The 18,869-nt window shown below is 36.0% G+C and overlaps 1 protein-coding gene across 3 annotated transcripts in view; it reads right to left on the bottom strand.

Moving 5' to 3' along the window:
* KCTD3 (potassium channel tetramerization domain containing 3) overlaps positions 1 to 18,869 on the bottom strand; it is a 63,848-nt gene that overhangs the window by 2,035 nt on the left and 42,944 nt on the right. For 2 of the 3 annotated variants that reach the window (XM_082394303.1, XM_082394305.1), the window contains 7 exons: positions 16,452 to 16,539; positions 16,202 to 16,318; positions 14,133 to 14,303; positions 9,714 to 9,869; positions 4,311 to 4,407; positions 263 to 447; positions 41 to 179 (listed from right to left, as the gene is read on the bottom strand). In XM_082394303.1, the coding sequence (XP_082250429.1) occupies positions 41 to 179; positions 263 to 447; positions 4,311 to 4,407; positions 9,714 to 9,869; positions 14,133 to 14,303; positions 16,202 to 16,318; positions 16,452 to 16,539 (953 nt within the window). The remainder of the gene's footprint in view (positions 1 to 40; positions 180 to 262; positions 448 to 4,310; positions 4,408 to 9,713; positions 9,870 to 14,132; positions 14,304 to 16,201; positions 16,319 to 16,451; positions 16,540 to 18,869) is intronic. The other variant, XM_082394304.1, reaches the window with a different exon arrangement.

Genomic DNA, 18,869 nt, shown 5'->3' with positions numbered 1-18,869 from the left:
CCAATTTTCCCAAAGCAATCAATTCAGCTCTTTAACCTACCTAGAATTTGATTCACGAAGACGGCTATGCTGAACCACAGAAGTTGCTGGACTGATGTTAGGAGTAGCGCAGCGAGATGTGCTCAGATCACACTGATCCAGTAATTTGAGTAGCTCCTCTTCAGTCGGACCACCTACATCTTAGGAAAACATACATCACTACAGTCAATCACTTATGTCAAAAGCCTACCCTGTGCCAAACACCTTTCCATATGGAACCTACCCTTATCCTCACTTTTGTTAACCATATCCATGGCAGTGGTCAGATCCCACATCTGAATGCTGCCGTTTGTGTGGCCTGTGAACAAGTAGCGCCTTGGCCTTGAGCCCATCCTACTGGAGCCCTCACATTCTCTCACTGTAAATGAGGATATTGTAGTACAGTCAACAGCTTGGATCTCACAGATTCTGCAAAAGATATTGTACAGTTGTAAACCATGAGGAACAAATTACATTTTATAATTCAGATTTTTAAATTAATTAATTGTCTCTTTGCAAAGTTACAGTTGACTCTTCCACATATATAAAACAGATTTAAAGGAGTCAAAGAAAGTCAACAGGAATAAAATTCAAGCCTTGTATTCTCCAATATATTAATACTCAACTTTTTCAAAGCATTTTTATAGCTATCATCTTCATTGATTTTTTTTAATAAAAGATAAAAGAACCTGACAAAGAACAATTATCCACATTTGACAAATGAGGAGACCAAGAAATAATGTCAGTAAATGATGTCCCAAAGCCACAGAAGGGTTAACAGAATTGTACTTGATTGAAACATTTATCCCAGCCTACTTCAAAACAAAGTTGAGGAGGCTTATTTAAAAAAAAAAAAAATTATTAACAATTAGTGCCAGGCAAATGCAAGGTCTGAAAATAAAGGAGGAAGAGGAAATACAACTCATATTAATGTGAGAAACATAGGAACAGAATATGAAGCTTAGCTGAGCTTCCTAGCAGACAGGGAAAAAGATGGTGGGGGGTAAGGGGGGAGTTAATTCCTGCAATGCCCACATATAGCAAGTGACAGAGCCCATCCTGGTCTCATTCCCAATCTCAAGGCAAAAGCTTTTAGTATTTCACCACTGAGTATGAGGTTTGCTACAATTACTTTTGCAGATATTATTTATCAGATTAATGAATTTGCCCTTTATTAAGTGCTAGGATTCTTTTTTAAAAATCATAAATGGTTGCTGAACTGTCAAATGTTTTTTCTGTGTTTATCAAGATCACTTTACTATTTTTGTTAATGTAGTTAATTATTTTTCAATAATATCTGTGAATTGACAAAATATTTTTAAAAATCTAGATTCCTGTTTCTGTTTAAAACTACAGTCAGCCGTCCATGATGTGGAACCCACAGACACAGAGCGCTGACTGTACTACACCAGTTTATATGAGGGACTTACTTAAGTATCAGGGGATTGTGGTATCCACCTGCGGGGGGGGGAGTCCTGGATAAAGATGTCTCACTGTAAATAATAATTAAGAAAACAGTTGGACGAGTACTGGGGGATTGTGGTATCCACCTGCAGGGGGGGAAGTCCTGGATAAAGATGTCTCACTGTAAATAATAATTAAGAAAACAGTTGGACAGCCCCATGCAAATCAATGATGGTAAAACACACCCTCACATCATACACAAAAATAAACTCAAAATGGCTTAAAGACTTAAAAATAAGACATGATACCATCACATTCCTAGAAGAGAACATAGGCTAAGCATTCTCTAGCATAATTCGTACCAGTGTTTTCTGAGGTCAGTCTCCCAAGGCAATGGAAATAAAAGCAAAAATAAATAAATGGGATCTAATCAAACTTACAAGCTTTAGTACAACAAAGGAAACCATAAGCAAAATGAAAACACAACCTACAGACTGGGAGAAAACATTTGCAAATGATGCAACCAACAAGGGCTTAATTTCCAAAATATATAAACAGCTCATACAACTTAATACAAAAAGACAACCCAATCAAAAAATGGGCAGAAGACCAAAAAGGGAACCCTCCTACACTGTTGGCGGGAATGTAAATTGGTACAGCCACTATGGAGAACAGTATGGAGGTTCCTTAAACTAAAAACAGAGTTGCCATATGATCCAGCAATCCTATTCCTGGGCATGTATCTAGACAAAACTCTAATTCGAAAAGATACACGCACCTCTATTTCACAGTATCACTATTCACAATAGCCAAGACATGGTAACAACCTAAATGTCCATCAACAGCTGAATGGATAAAGAAGATACCTGTATACAATGGAATACTACTCAGCCATAAAAAAGAATGAAATAATGCCATTTGTACCAACATGGATGGACTTGGAGATTATCATACTAAGTGAATTCAGTCAAAGACAAATATCATATATCACTTTTATGTGGAATCTAAAATATGACACAAATGAACTTATTTATGAACTAGAAATAGACTCACAGACATAGAGAACAGACTTGTGGTTGCCAAGGGAGAGGAGGGATGGATTGGGAGTTTGGGATTAGCAGATGCAAACGATTATATATAGGATGGATAAACAAGGTCCCACTGTATAGCACAGGGAACTATATTCAGTATCCTGTGACAAACCATAGTGGAAAAGAATATGTGTGTGTGTGTGTGTGTGTGTGTGTGTGTGTGTGTGTGTGTGTGTGTGTGTGTGTGTGTATATATATATAAAACCAAATCACATTGCTGTACAGCAGAAATAAATATATTGTAAATCAACCATACTTCAATAAAATTAAAAAAACAAAACAAGTCTAAGTGCATGAAAACAAACATATGAATATGATTTGGCTCTTTTAATTTTTCGTATGGGATAGATTCCTTAGAATTACTTCTTTAAAAGTTTTTACAAGCTTTTTTCCCTGCCTACTTATAAAGCCCTTTCATTTTATTTCTATTAAGAACCTGAACTGTCTTTAAACAAAAAGCTTTGCTTCACATTAGCTTCATAAGGGGCCGATTTCCTATTTAATATTACAAAGTAATTTGTACAATTAGCTTTTTTTTTGGAGAGGAGGGGAATAAAGCCTAAGGGCCTGGATTTTAAATGAGAGAAAAAAACATTTCCAACCTGGTTCCTTGGCTTATTATCTTTACAACTATAGCTTTTCCTCTGGAATCATAAACTTAAAAACTATAAAACTTGTTTTATCATGCAGAAATTGTAGTTGATTACAACACTCTGCTATTGTTTGAAGTGACAGAACAATACTTAGGGAACAACACTGGAGAGGACATGAGCACTGAAGAAGAATATGAAAGACTACATTGTTAGAGAACGCTGTTATAACAGCAGCTTTAAACCATTTGGCAGCTTCTTCACCTAACACGTACACCAACACTAAAGCGCAGTGACGCATTTCTCCAGATAAAAATTTGGCCTCTAACTACATTGTAGGTTCCTAATACATTTTCTTAAAAAAAAAAAAAAAAAAAGTTTAGAACACAAAAATCATTTTCTGGAATCAATTCATTTAACAATCACTGATGACTACATGCAATGAACTTTGATGGAAAGAAAATTTATCATCTCAAAGACTTTATCATTAAAATATTAAGAAATTAGCAATCACATGCTGAAGAAAGGATAATAGAGAAATTATTTAAAATATCACTAGCATTAGTAACATTAATATAAAAATTTGTAACCTACTTAATAACTACTAATAGGAATTTTACTTTTTTCACTTTCTTGACATGCAAAAAATTTTGCTTTTAAAGAGGAGAAATGTTACAGCGCAATATGTTTGAGGCTGTAAATAATAATTTTAAGAGAAGTAAAATTTTAGTCAAATGGAAAAGAGGAAACTAACTCCTACTGAGCATCAATTATAGTCAGGGACTATGCAAAGTATTTTGCATGTTTTCACTCAGTGAAATCTTGGCAAGGTAGTTAAAGTTTAAAAGAAACTGAGGCTCACAGAAACAAAGTAAGTTAAGTTGAATTTACATAGCTAGTAAGAGGAAGTGCCAGAATTAGAATTTAACTTGTCTACCATCCAATTCACTGTGTATCTGTTCTACTATCATATCACTAGTCCTTCCTAAATGTCCACAGCATTAGTGAAAATCATAAGTAGATTCTAGAGAATAAGCACTAAGTATACTGTCTTAATTTTAAGTTTAAACAACCACAAGCTAAACAATAGACTTCCCTCTCAAAGATCTGTTTCTGATACCACTCTTTTATCAGTGTCAAATGACTTAACATGTTTTGCAAGACAAATGTGACTTCTGAATATAATATCTTTACAGTAAAGTGTTACCTCTTCCCAGTAGATGAGAGTCTTACAAACAATTTGTTAGTGATGGGAACAACTTTCTGGATAAACACCTGTTGATCATCTCGCTCTCCAAAAGGCCCTTGGGTCAGAAAACAAAATGTCAAAAGTTAATTAAAATTTAACTGGTTTCATTTTTAAAAAGGAACATTAATTTTGAAAAAAAAAAAGAATTCTTCATGCCTGTCAATGTGTCATTGCATTCCATGTCAAAATCAGACACAAAATACAACACTACAAGTAGTTCATCTTGCATCAGAAATTTTTTTAAAAAATAAACTCAAAATGGATTTACAGACCTAAATGTAAGACCGGACACTATAAAACTCTTAGAGGAAAACATAGGAAGAACACTCTTTGACATAAATCACAGCAAGATCTTTTTTGATCCACCCCCTAGAGTAATGAAAATTTAAAAAAAATAAACAAGTGGGATCTAATGAAACAAAAGCTTTTGCACAGCAAAGGAAACTACAAACAAGACGAAAAGACAACCCTCAGAATGGGAGAAAACATTTGCAAACGAATCAACGGACAAAGGATTAATCTCCAAAATATATAAACAGCTCATGCAGCTCAATATTAAAAAAAAAAAAAACCAACCCAATCCAAAAATGGACAGAACACCTAAACAGACATTTCTCCAAAGAAGACATACAGATGGCCAAGAAGCCCAGGAAAAGCTGCTCAACATCACTAATTATTAGAGAAATGTAAATCAAAACAATGAGGTATCACCTCACACCAGTTAGAATGGGGATCATCAGAAAATCTACAAACAACAAATGCTGGAGAGGGTGTGGAGAAAAGGGAACCCTCTTGCACTGTTGGTGGGAATGTAAATTAGTACAGCCACTATGGAGAACAGTATGGAGGTTCCTTAAAAAACTAAAAATAGAATTACCATATGACCCAGCAATCTCACTACTGGGCATATACCCTGAGAAAACCATAATTCAAGAAAAGTCATGTACCACAATGTTCACCGCAGCACTATTTACAATAGCGAGGACATGTAAACAACCTAAGTGTCCATCGACAGATGAATGGATAAAGAAGATGTAGCACATATACACAATGGAATATTACTCAGCCATAAAAAGAAACGAAATTGAGTTATTTGTAGTGAGGTGGATGGACCTAGAGTCTGTCATACAGAGTGAAGTAAGTCATAAAGAGAAAAACAAATACCGTATGCTAACACATATATATGGAATCTAAAAAACAAACAAAAAAAATGGTTATGAAGAACCTAGGGGCAGGACAGGAATAAAGACGCAGACCTACTACAGAATGGACTTAAGGACATGGGGAGGGGGAAGGGTAAGATGGGACAAAGTGAGAGAGTGGCATGGACATATATACACTACCAAATGTAAAATCGATAGCTAGTGGGAAGCAGCTGCATAGCACAGAGAGATCAGCTTGGTGCTTTTTGACCACCTAATGGGGTGGGATAGAGAGGGTGGGAGGGAGGGAGACCCAAGAGGGAAGAGATATGGGGATATATGTATATGTATAGCTGATTCACTTTGTTATAAAGCAGAAACTAACAAACCACTGTAAAGCAATAATACTCCAATAAAGATGTTAAAAAAAAAAAGAAACTGCTGTATAAAAAAAAAAACAAAATTCAAAAAATATATATAGAACATTTCAAAATTATATTTTATGCACTAAGGCTGTAAAAACTGAAGGCAATAATTTGCTTGAGGCTATACATTAAGAGTACTAGAAGGAGACCTGTTAAAATATAAGCTCTACACTTACTATCTTTCAGACTATGCTCAGTTTCTTATCACTTCAAGAAAGGGGTGTATAAATGAAGTTACTTTATGTATTGATGTCACTTTTTTTGAAAACTTAACATGCAAAATCTTAAAAAATAAAGTACAACTTCATTAAATAGAATTTAATTTATCAGAGCCTGTTGTACCCTTCAAGGATTTCAATCTAAAAGGTAAATTCAATTATTTTTACTTTATTGTACTTGGCAAGGTAGGAAAATGGCTCACATGTTTTAGAAAGAATGTGAACAATATAAAGTGTTTTTATGCAAAACTTACACATAAAATTTAGTAATTCTTTTCCCATGATACTCCTTAGCTAAATATCAACTCATCATTCACAGAAAGTATGTGATGTACAACACATTTTTTAAAGATAGTATATCCCAAGTTATCGTATGTGAATCATACCTAATTAATAAACAGAATAACGCTCTTATTAGTTAGCAAATACTTATGCTTATTATGTACCACAGTACACGCTTTACAAATCACTCATTTTAATCATCATAACAACCACATAAAGGATGCACTATTATCATCTCCATTTTACAATGAGAAAAGTAAGGCACCAACAGGTTAGTTAACCAAAGATCTCTTAGGTTCTACTTGATGCAACTGGAATCCAAACACAAGCTGTCTGGCTTTCACTAAGCTATGCAGTTGCCCAATTCCTGCACAACTCTCTGAAGTCTAATTCTATTGAAATGAAAAGACAGTCCTCACTCAATAACCCATAAACAAAGTCAAAATATTGATGACGGGTGAAATAACTAGGAAAGAGGATTACGGGACTATATCTTCCCTCCCCCTCAAACTTTATTACTGATGTGAGATTCTCACATAACTTCATACCTTAAGTAATTATCCATACCTCCCCTCTTATAGTTTCCCCAACACTTTTGCCCAAATTAGCACCTTTCCTTCAGAGAACACAAAAAAATATCCTTACATCTCTGTTATCTTCAATGGGGGAGAAAGGAAGAGGACTCAAAAATATGACCTTTGAATGTCCTTGCCTTCTAACTAGCTCCATTTCTTCTTTTTTTCACAGTTGTTTCCAGTATCTGTTACTCCATTACCCTTTACCATCTAGACTCCACCCCTACCAACCCACTGACACTGGACTTTCTATTCTGTTCCACTAGTCTATATGTCTACCTCTTAGGATATTTTTTTAAAACAAAACTATGAACAGAAAAGAAAAAACATCTCCCTGGCCCTTTTAAACATTTTACATGACTGTCTTAAGTAATTTACAGGGCTGCTTCTAAATATCTTTTATTCACATTACACATGTGCTCCCTGATCTGACACCTGCCTATCTACCTAGTCTCATGTCCTACTATTCTCAGCTACATACCAACAATTAATGATGTTCTTGACATTTGCCAAACCTGCCAGGTTCTATTGGCCTCTATCCTTTTAACATGCTGTTTTCCCTTCCAGGAATGTCCCTGTCCTAGAACCTTCCACACCTTCACATCTCAGTTCAAATTCCTACCATCACCCCCCGCCGCCTCTCTCAGTTCAAACAATAAGACCTCTGTGAAGTGCTCTGCCTGAGCATCAGTTTCTGTCAAAGTTAAGTGGGGATAATATCTACCTCATGAAATTGTCAAAAAGATTAAATGTGAGTGTATGTTACAACACCTAGCACACAGACTAGCACTCTCTCCTGGGGGCTTTCCATCCTATGCACTTGAGCAGTGTGCAAAATACAATCGTTTGCCTTTTATTCCCACCGCTCACTATAGTGTAAGCTGATGTTCACTGCAATTTTTTAGATTTCTAATGCCTGGAGCAAAAGTACTCAATATCTGTTGATGCTACACCTTTAACTTACACAATGTTATATGTCAATTGTATCTCAATAAAGCTGGAAAAAAAACTGTTGTCGAAATAAAACTTTCAGTGCCTATCATCACACTGGGAACTGGGATCACACAGCAATTGATAAAAGTGACAACACTGAGCAGTTCTCTTTCTAAAAATACTAAGACTGTGGCACTGCAATTCTCTTCAGAAGCTTACATTTTTTAAAGGTAACTATTTTGAAATCTTTACTGTGGGAGCAAATATCCCGATGGACATACATTTAATAGTTTCATACATTACAATTCTGATGCACTCCTTGTTTTCCATCAGTGCTATAATTTCTGCTTATACAAGATGATCTACAAGGTGCATTAGTTCTTCCAAATGGATCCTTCAGGAAAATGATCTATCTCCATGAAGACTGTTTGTGTTTATGTATGGTGTAGGGAGAAATTGATTTGTTATAACTAACTAACTTTATATATACCCTTTGCTGAAATCAGTAGAGACATCCTACACTGTTTCCTAATGGATGCCATCAAAACCACTCTCAGTATGTAAGAACACCAGCCCTTTTCCAGCTTCAAAGCTATTTTCAGGTTAATTATTAGCAATGAAGGAAAAAAGTATTTCAAGTTTCAAATGTGTACAGCCATCATGGCTTTTAATTATAAACAAAAGTGGTTAGCATTTGGAGATAATATCACTTAAATTAGGAAATGCTAGTAAGATAAAAAATGTGCTCTTAACTTTTATTTATTTATTTATTTTTAGCTGCATTGGGTCTTCATTGCTGTGCGCGGGCTTCCTCTAGTTGCGGCGAGCGGGGGCTACTCTTCGTTGCAGTGTGCAGGCTTCTCATTGCGGTGGCTTCTGTTGTGGCAGAGCACAGGCTCTAGGCCTGTGGGCTTCAGGAGTTGTGGCACGTGGGCTCAGTAGTTGTGGCTCGCAGGTTCTAGAGCACAGGCTCAGTAGTTATGGTGCACGGGCTTAGTTGCTCCGCAGCATGTGGGATCTTCCCGGAACAGGGCTCGAACCCATGTCCCCTGCATTGGCAGGCGGATTCTTAACCACTGCGCCACCACGAAAGTCCTCAACTTTTTAAACAATGAAAAATGATGCTATAATACAGATTTTCCTCAACTTATGATGGGGTTATGTCCCGATAAATTACTCCTAAATTGAAAATATCCTAAGTCAAAAATGCATTTAGTACACCTAAGCTACCAAACATCATAGCTTAGCCTAGCCTACCTTAAGTGTGCTCAGAACACTCACATTAGCCTACAGTTGGGCAAAATCATCTAATGCGGAGTCCATTTTATAATAAAGTATTGAATATCTCATGTAATTTATTGAATACTGAAAGTGAAAAAGAGAATGGCTATGTGGGTACAGACTGAGTCTAAGCACATCACTTGTTTACCCTTGTGGTCACGCGGCTGACTGGGAACTTTGGCCTGCTGCTGCTGCCCGACATCACAAGAGAATATGGTACCACATATCCCTAGCCCGGGAAAAGTTCAAAATTTAAAATTCAAAGTACTGTTTCTATTAAATGTGTATCACTTTTGTACCTTCATAAAGTCAAAAAAATTGTATATTTTGTGACTTTATAGAACTTAATCAGAAAAACACTAAACTTCTGTTTTAAATGAGTTTAAAAGTGAAAATGAAAAATTTATATTTAGAACTCCTTTTTAGGTTTCTACTACAGATAATATACTTCTTCGGCATTGCCTACATAGTACTTGGAAATGTCCCCCCGAAAGATCTAGCCCACCTATGTCGTTTCCAGAGGAATAGCTTCCATGGCTTTCTGTCTCCTCCAGGGACAGTATCTTGAACGATGCTAGAGGAGTAGAACCCGGCTGAGTAGAGATCATTCCTCTGAATCGTGTTACCGTCCATGTCCGGACATGATTATTATCTGCACAGACTAGGAGAGAAAGAGAGCGTACAACAGTTGTTAAATATAGATTATGAGAGCACCAATAAAATCACTTTTATAAACATATTTTAACTTTTTTCACTATAATTTACAGTAAACAGATCGTAGCACATTTTGAGTGGCAAACAGATTACTTATCTTAAAATTACACTTAATTTGTACCTAGCCAATAAAAATGAGATAATTGAATATGGTTTACCTTGCTGCAAATATACGGTATATAAGTAAAATCTATGGATCCTTATAAAAGTAGCCTGTAGGGTATGAATTTAGAGAAGGCTAAAAAAAGAAAGTGTATAAGAGAGAAGATGCTGAATATTTTTCTGTTCTGTGGCTAAACTCCATTGTAAACAAGTTGCCTAGTTTATTTTTTCCAACCATATAAATTGTTTCTGCTTATGTTACTCCAATATTAAACAACCAAGATCAGGAGCTACTGAGAATTTACTGGCACAAATAACATTTGTCAAAAAGCTTATAGGAACCAGTTATTTATTGCTCATTCACAGTTACATCAAGAAAAATTAAGATTTCAATACTAAAGCTGAGAATTATTTTTATATGAGAGTCTGCATTTAAGAAACATATTCCAATTAGCTTTATTTTTTCACAGTAATATTAAGTGGGTATATACTGAGATATCTCCTAACAAGTAATCTATTTCTGTTGTTTTTTCTGTCTGAATAGATACTCTGCTAAAAAATATAAACCAAAAAAATGATATCATTAATGCAAGAACTGTACGTTTGTGGCATGCCTTAATAAAAAACATATTAATTTGCCATTTATTATGAACTCATCAGTATCTACTAGGAAAGTATCCAAAATTTATTATATGCACACAACATTTCCTACTGGATAAAATGTCACAGTTGCATATTTTAAACAAAACTTTAGAAATTTAATTTTGGCAAACAGCAATAAGAATAAAAAGTGTACATATGTTACTTATACAACAAAATTTTCAATTCTCAGGATGCCAGTTTTCTGGTGAAAAAGAAGACATTTACTTCTAGGCTACTGAATCAGCTTCATGGGAAATAATTTCCTAATTTCATTATTAAGCTTACTAGGATTCAGAAAAATAACAAATACTTCTAGCTGACTCAAAAATGCAATTATGGATTGGGATTGACATATATACACTAATATGTATAAAGTAGATAATAAGAACCTGCTGTATAAAAATTAAAATTCAAAAAAAAATGCAATTATGCAATTTTGTTAGTATTAATCATTATCTAACATTTCAAACCTACATGAAATACTTGTGTTAAAATGCAAATTTAACTATGTAGTTCTTTGACATCACATCCAACAATAACACCATTACCATCAAAATAATATCAACTGCTACTGAGTATGGCATTGCCATTTAAACATCAAAACAATCTTGCAAAGAAATAGTCTATTTTCTCACAGGACCAAATTACCTCACTTTATACAACATTAGTTCATAAGGACTATGCTAAGTGCTGAGAAAAGAGTGGAGAACAAAAGTTTCTGCTGCTGTAGAAACTTATTCTAGAAGAGGGAAAGAGATGATAAATAAGAAACAAAGTGATACGTCTGTGAAGAAAACAAATCAAGATACTGATAGCAGAAAGTGTCTGTTAGAGAGAGGGCTGGCTAAGGAGGGTGGCCAAGGAGGCCTCACTGAGGAGGTATTTGAAATGGGACCTGAATGTCAAGGAGAGACAGCGAAACAAACATCTAAGAAAGAGCATCTCAAATGAAGAGAACCAGTGCAAAGGTTCTAAGGCAATTTTAAGAAACAGAAAAGCCAATGAGCTAGGGTATCATGAGCAATAAGAAAAGTGACATGGGAGGCATGGAGAAGTGATTTGAAAGGTGAGCAGGATCCAGAACAGGAAGAGCCATATTAATTTGTTTATTCTATATACAGTAAGAAGCCATCGGAAATCAGATCTGCTTTGCATTTCTTTCTTTGTCTTTTTTTTAATAAATTTATTTATTTTATTTATTTATTTTTGGCTGTGTTGGGTCTTGCTCGCTGCACGCAGGCTTTCTCTAGCTGTGGTGAGCAGGGGCTACTCTTTGTTGTGGTGCGCGGGCTTCTCATTGTGGTGGCTTCTCTTGTTGCAGAGCATGGGCTCTAGGCACACAGGCTTCAGTAGTTGTGGCTCGCGGGCTCTAGAGCGCAGGCTCAGTAGCTGTGGCACACACGGGCTTAGTTGCTCCCCAGCATGTGGGATTTTTCTGGACCAGGGCTCGAACCCGTGTCCCCCTGCATTGGCAGGCGGATTCTTAACCACTGCACCACCAGGGAAGTCCTGGTTTGCATTTCTAAAGGTATTTCTGGCTGCTGTGTGGAACATGTACCATAGAGAGCCAAGATAGAAACAGGGAAAGAATGGAGTAACCTAGGGGAGAAATGCTGATTTGAGCTAAGGGGCTGGCAGCAATGGACACAAAGTGAAGTAATCAGACTTGTGATGTATGTTGAAGCAAAGAAACAGGACTTACTGATGTATTACACATATGCGGAGGGCGGGGGGTGGGGTGGGCGGGTGCAGTGAGAAAAAGGGAAGAATCAAGTGTGATTCCTAGATTTTCAGCTTGGGTAAATGAGTAGTGATATTGTGTACTAAGATGGCTTTTGAGACAGAAATCAAAAGTACTATTTTATCTAGGTTAATTTAGAGATGCCTATTAAACATACAACCAAATACTAAGGAGAAGCACTGGATATACAAGTTTGGAACTCTGTGGATGGTCACAGGTGAAGGGAAAGTCTGGGAGTCACTGGCATGTAGATAATAATATTCAAATCACCAGGGAAAGTACAGACAAAGAATGGAAAATCTAGAAAGAGATCCGAGGCAATCCAATACTTAGTAACTGGGCAAAAGAGGAGGAACCAGCCATACAGAGTGAGAAAGACTCCTCAGTGAGGCAGATATTAGATGAGTACTGCTCTATGAAAGATTAAAAAAGAGACTGTTTCAGAAAGGCATAATTACATCCAAAACAATGAGACATTCAATAAAAGCATATTCATCCATCCATCCATCCATTCATATATGGACAAGGTATTTCAGCTCCATTTGGTGTTTAATTAGTGAAAGATGTATCACCTTTTTATATTAGGTAGTCTTCATATAAACAAAGTTGATATATGAAAATGATGTTTATAAAAATTTAAGTTAGGCAGGAACTGATCTACAAAAGATTTAATGCAAGATTGTTTTAAAAAAGCAAACTACTGGCTTCCCTGGTGGCGCAGCGGTTGAGAATCTGCCTGCCGATGCAGGGGACATGGGTTCGAGCCCTGGTCTGGGAAGATCCCACATGCCACGGAGCAACTGGGCCCATGAGCCACAATTACTGAGCCTGCGCGTCTGGAGCCTGTGCTCCACAGCAAGAGAGGCCGCAATAGTGAGAGGCCCGCGCACCGCGATGAAGAGTGGCCCCCGCTTGCCGCAACTGGAGAAAGCCCTCGCACAGAAACGAAGACCCCACACAGCAAAAATAAATAAATAAATAAAATTAAGAAGTGTTGTAAGAAAGGGTTAATTTAAAAAAAAAAAACAGCAAACTACTGATACACCTGACAATTCTTTTTCATAAACTCTTTCAGAAATCATCTATCATAGACAATGAATCTTACGATGGGATTTTACTTTGTGATCATTTTATTTTGTGTCAGGCTAATTTTGCTTGAAAATCTGTAACTAATTTTTTAAGTATCGAATTAGTATCTAAATGTTAGAAAAATCTATGACTATGAAGAACAACAAACCCACAAATGTTATTTTCTTCACATCTCTTTACACATTTTACTAATTTTTAACATTAGTAGTTGATGTTAGACTACTAACATTCTACTAACTTTAGCATTAAACCTTAAGACAATACAACCAAATTTATATTAAATTCATACTTGAAAAATTTCTCTAATAAAAAATTCTTCAACAAGATTATGATAAATATTCTGAAGTAAAATATGCCATAAGAACAAAATATTAAAATAGAGAGTAAATAAAAGATATGATGCCTTCTAAATTTATTTATACTACAACCAGACAATATCAAAGAAACCTTAGAAGACAATCATAGTATTTCTTCAGTTATTAAACTTTTCTACCACTTTTTCTGGTATGTTTTTCTTACATAAAACACTAATTTTATAGTCTTTTAATTTGTAGGAGTCTAAAAAATAACACCCAAGGCAAGGTTTTACATTACATGAGGTAGACCTCCTTACCAGTACTAATAAAATCACTTTACCTGATACAAGATGCTTCTCTGATAGCATGATTTTTGTGACGGGACTTCGGTGAACTGTGAAGGTCTGAAAAAGCTGAGGGCCTGACCCAACCGTCTCTGGGTGCTGCACAATTACTCGTACTGCTCCAGAGCTCGTACCATAGGCAATCTCAATCCAGTTACCACTGACACCTAACCAAAATCAAAAATTGAAAGGTGATATAATAGAAGACAATAAAAAGAAAGCTGCCCTTGTGAAGTGTTCCCTGTGATAGAAGAGGCAGAGCTGGATTCAGCACTTGTATCAGCCCCAAATCCAGCTCAGCAAAGAAATCTTAAGACTTCTCTGACCATCTTAAATTCATTACTTCCTTTACAAATCTTTTCCTAACACTCACTCCAATATAGAATTGTTCGCTCTCTCCCTTGTACTATGTATTAGGTTCTATCAGAGGAACTGTAACACCCCAATTCTCTATTTCCATGTCTATCTACCTCTACTCTTTATTGATAAGAGACTGAATCATAATCATTTTTAAATCTATATCACCTTACAGAGTGCCTGAGACATAGCAGGTACTCATTAAATGTTTAAAGAATAAATCTGACATGCTAAGAACACCACTGACACAACACAGTATTCCTAAAGCAATACTCCATATTACTTCTAGCCTCGAATGACCATCTGTTTTACTTCTGCCACAATATTGAATCTTCTTTTTGAATAATCAAGTAATCTATCTATTATTCAACAGTTTCAAAACTGTTAACTATGGAAAAATATACCCATTATATTGCTTACATCACACTTACCTATGCTGTTCTCTTCTAATTATATAAAACTAGCTCATGATGTCAGGTTCATCTGTGGCTTTTTTTTCAAACAAGTGCCCAGATTCCATCATATATTTAAGACAGAATGGAGTTCAGTGACCTACATTCCTTAAAAGCTTCACAGAGAACCTCTTAGCTTTGATAGCTGTTCTTTCTGATTCACCTGAAAATATTGGAATCGAAGGAGAAAGGGCATGCTATGGAAAACACTTCTCAAAACTTAAAAGGCAACTCCATTCTTGTGTCTTAAAAGAAGACACTGCCACCACAAAAGATTTAGTTTTATTCTCCCTTTTTAATTAGACTTGGGGGGGGTGGGGAGGAGGGGAGCATATCTCATTCTAGAGCAGGGGTCAGCAAACTTTCTATAAAAAGCAAACAGTTTAAACTTTGCATGCCACACTGTCTCTGTGACAACCACTCAACTCTGTCACAGCCAAAGACAATACATAAAACTATTAATAAAAAGAGCATGGTTTACTGACCTCTGTTCTGGAGCAACATAGTTTAAATCCTACAATTTCAATCAAAATCATCTGTGCACACCAGAATCTTTCTTTCTTTCATACCCAAGATAATGATTTATTACAATGCATTCAATGAAATGATTATACAAGTAACATATTCAAACTATTAATATTACTAGCCACATGTAAATATTTCCTAGAATTCCTTTCATTACAGATAAATCTTGAATTTCCAATTTATGTTTATCTTTCACTCTAGAATATAAAAATTCTTAATAATTTACAGAGCTAGTTTGTTAATTTCATTGCAATGGCCTTTGAAAAAGCAGTAAGTTATGGATACTGAGGTTTTCCAAAACTTAAATTTAAAATTTCCCAGAGAAATAAGCTCATTTTCCAATAGAGATTAAAAGTCTAAAAGCTTCTGTTGTTGTTACTGTTGTGAAAAAAAATAATAAAGCTCTTAATTTCAAAATGAAATCAGCTGTCATAGGAAGGTAAATGTGCAGGTAAGTGTTAAAAATAATTTTAGTTATTATTATTATAGTAGGGCTTAACAATACAATTCAGAAGAGGAAAAGTTCTAACTTCCCACCTCAGATTATGTTTATTGGTCACGTCTGACTTCAGTATAAAACCAAACATAAACTTTAGACTAAAAGAGATGAAATCCTCAGCACTGCGGTTCACCAAAACAAAGGGCCAGATTAGTGTTAGAATAAACCAACGAATAAACATACATTCTCAAAAGAACTGCAACCATTTATAATAATTTTGCTAGGCACTAACTTGTTTTGGGTGTGAGGTAAACACTCAGAGCAGTAATAGCATCATTTGAAGGATCATGATAAAGTTCAGTTACAAGAAGATCGTTATCCTTCATTCGCAAAGGGAACTTCTGCATATCTAAAAAATAAAAAAAATTAAATAGCATTAAAATAAATAGTGGATCTATTTAAAACTAAGAAAGGTAGTATTTTCTTGTTCTCATTTTAAAAATCATACTAAATAGGACCCTACTAAGTGTCTGAACACTTACCTATATAATATATTGATCCATTGTTACATCCCAGGAGAAGGAACGACCCAGCAGTGTCATAACTAGTTATAGGAACAACGTCTTGAACCTGATGTAGTGAGAATATTGTTAGATGTCAGTTATTAATTATAATCTATATTTTCTGCTCAATTTCCTCAAATTTTTGAGTCTTTTAATAAAAAGGATACTAATATCCGATTTAAGTAGGGCTTAGAAAATACTTTCTTTACACACACACACACCCCTCCAAGGGGAACTCTGACCTTTTAAAGCTTTTTTAAAAAATTTTTATTTCCAACAGCAGCACTTTCCTTTCAGAATTTACTCATCTCCTTTTTCTGCACATGACTGTGAGGTCACAGCACACTTTAGGACTGGAAAACCAAGTCTGACCAAGCCCCTTTCTCCCTTCTCTCTCTCATAGAAGAGATGAAATGACCTGCCCAGAATCAGAACTAGAAAACAGATCAACCGACTTTCAGATAGCACCTCGCTCCCTTGGTAATTCATTACCATTTCTTTGAAAAGGTAGTCTTCTCTACTTTCATATTCCCCACTAAATACTTCACCTCTATTTCCTAGGAAATGGCCAGACAAACAAGTTCTCAAATGCTTTTATTTTTTCAAGTACTAGAATAAAAAAATCAGTTTTCCAAGCAAATCAGTCTAGTTACAAATTAATGAATGCCTATGTGTGTGCTAAGAGAAAAGCAAAGGGCATGATTTTTACTATAAAACAAAACGAAAAACAAACAAAAAGTGTTATTGTACTGGCGATGAGATCAAACTGAATCATCTCTACGTACAGCCGGGCCAGACATGCATGTGAAAGTTTACACACAACATTTAAATGAAACACTTTTTATGTACCAGATATTACCCAGGTGAACAAGTACTGGAATGGATAAGGGATGTGAAATATCACTTTTGCTCTGTAGAAGCTTAGAAACTTGTGGGCAAGAAAGACAAATAAAGACAATTACAATGTGATAGGCACTAAAATAGGGTGTGCGATACAATCGTAGAAGAGGGAGAAAGGATTCCCACCTCAACCCCAGTCCAGGGAGAAGCACAAAGATCAAGGAAAAGTTCAAAAAGAAAGTAAAGCTTGAAAACTAAAAAACTAACTAGGAGTTAGGTAGAGAAAGGGAAAAGCACACTTCTGACAGAACAGCAAATATAGCAAAAGAGTCTAACTAAAAACACAAATTTAAAAACAGCTAAAACTTGGAAATAATGATTCCAGAAGCTGTTCATGTCCATGACCCTAATTTCTGTGTGTACCTTCTGGTGTCATGCATGGTTATAAGTTACACTAGAAATATATCTGCAAAGACTCAATGACCACCCCCAACCCCAGGTCAGGTTTCTGTCTCATCAGAGCCAACAAGTTTTGTAGCAGGTAAACACCGACAACTTCTCAGTGATATGAGTAAAGATGTCTGAAAAATGGAGGGAAGGCTGCTTCACTGACCAATTTTCTTAAACCAAGTGCATCGTTTTAGCTCCAGCACTCCAGGAAGAGCTTCAGTTCTACCCAGAATCTTCACAGTCAGAGGCCGGGGATAGGTAAGGCCATGAGATTCCTCTCCCTCTGGACCCATTTTTCAATGAAAGAGCAGCAGCAGCCTGGAGCTTTCCCAGGCACGTCCAAGACAGATATCTGACCTTCGGTTCTCTGGGAGGAGGGGCTCCAGGATTAGAGCCTTCCTACCTCTTTTCCTGCAACCCCTGAACATGTCCTGCTTTTCTCCTCATGTCTACCCCTCAGTACAAGGAGAACAGGGAAAGCAGAGGATAAGTAAAGTTAGGTTACAGAGGAGTTGGTACTAAGTTCTTCTCTCCCAGCATAAGCAAGGAGCCAGCCATTTCAAGGCCTCCTCTTCTTTACCCCAACAGCTTCATGTCAGGAACCTGAGACACCATACTGATTAGTATATTTGGTTCAGTCATGGTGGTCACAAACCTACGGTGGAAGTGGGTTTTCTCTCCTAATGTTGCATGCAGAGATCATCATTAACTCCTATGTAAAAATTTAAATGCTTTACATTTTGAAAATCACTCTATCTTCCCAAGCAATACAAGGTCCCTAGAATCCTTTAACCACAATCTCTACCTGGATGATGATCATTTTTTTTTTAACATCAGTTATGTTTTAACCCTCACCCATTACTTTTTAAAGACTTATTTAGATTCACCAACACATCTACAAATTTGTTGGCTACTCATGTTTATTGTATTCCACTACTTCCTCTTCTAAGTATAAATAACCTTATCAAAGGACATTTCTATAGAGGTCCTTCCACTGAAGGTTGTAAGTGACAAACTTTGTATTATCTGAAAACATCTCTCATTCATGTTTGAATGATAGTTTTGCTGGATGTTAAATCCTAAGTTGAAAGTTATTTCCCCAACTAA

Source organism: Balaenoptera borealis (genome assembly GCF_965194805.1).
Source record: "Balaenoptera borealis genome assembly, chromosome: 1".
Lineage (NCBI taxonomy): Eukaryota > Metazoa > Chordata > Mammalia > Artiodactyla > Balaenopteridae > Balaenoptera > Balaenoptera borealis.
The sequence above is the reverse complement of the archived record's forward strand: the minus strand, read 5'-3'. Positions and strand labels throughout refer to the sequence as shown.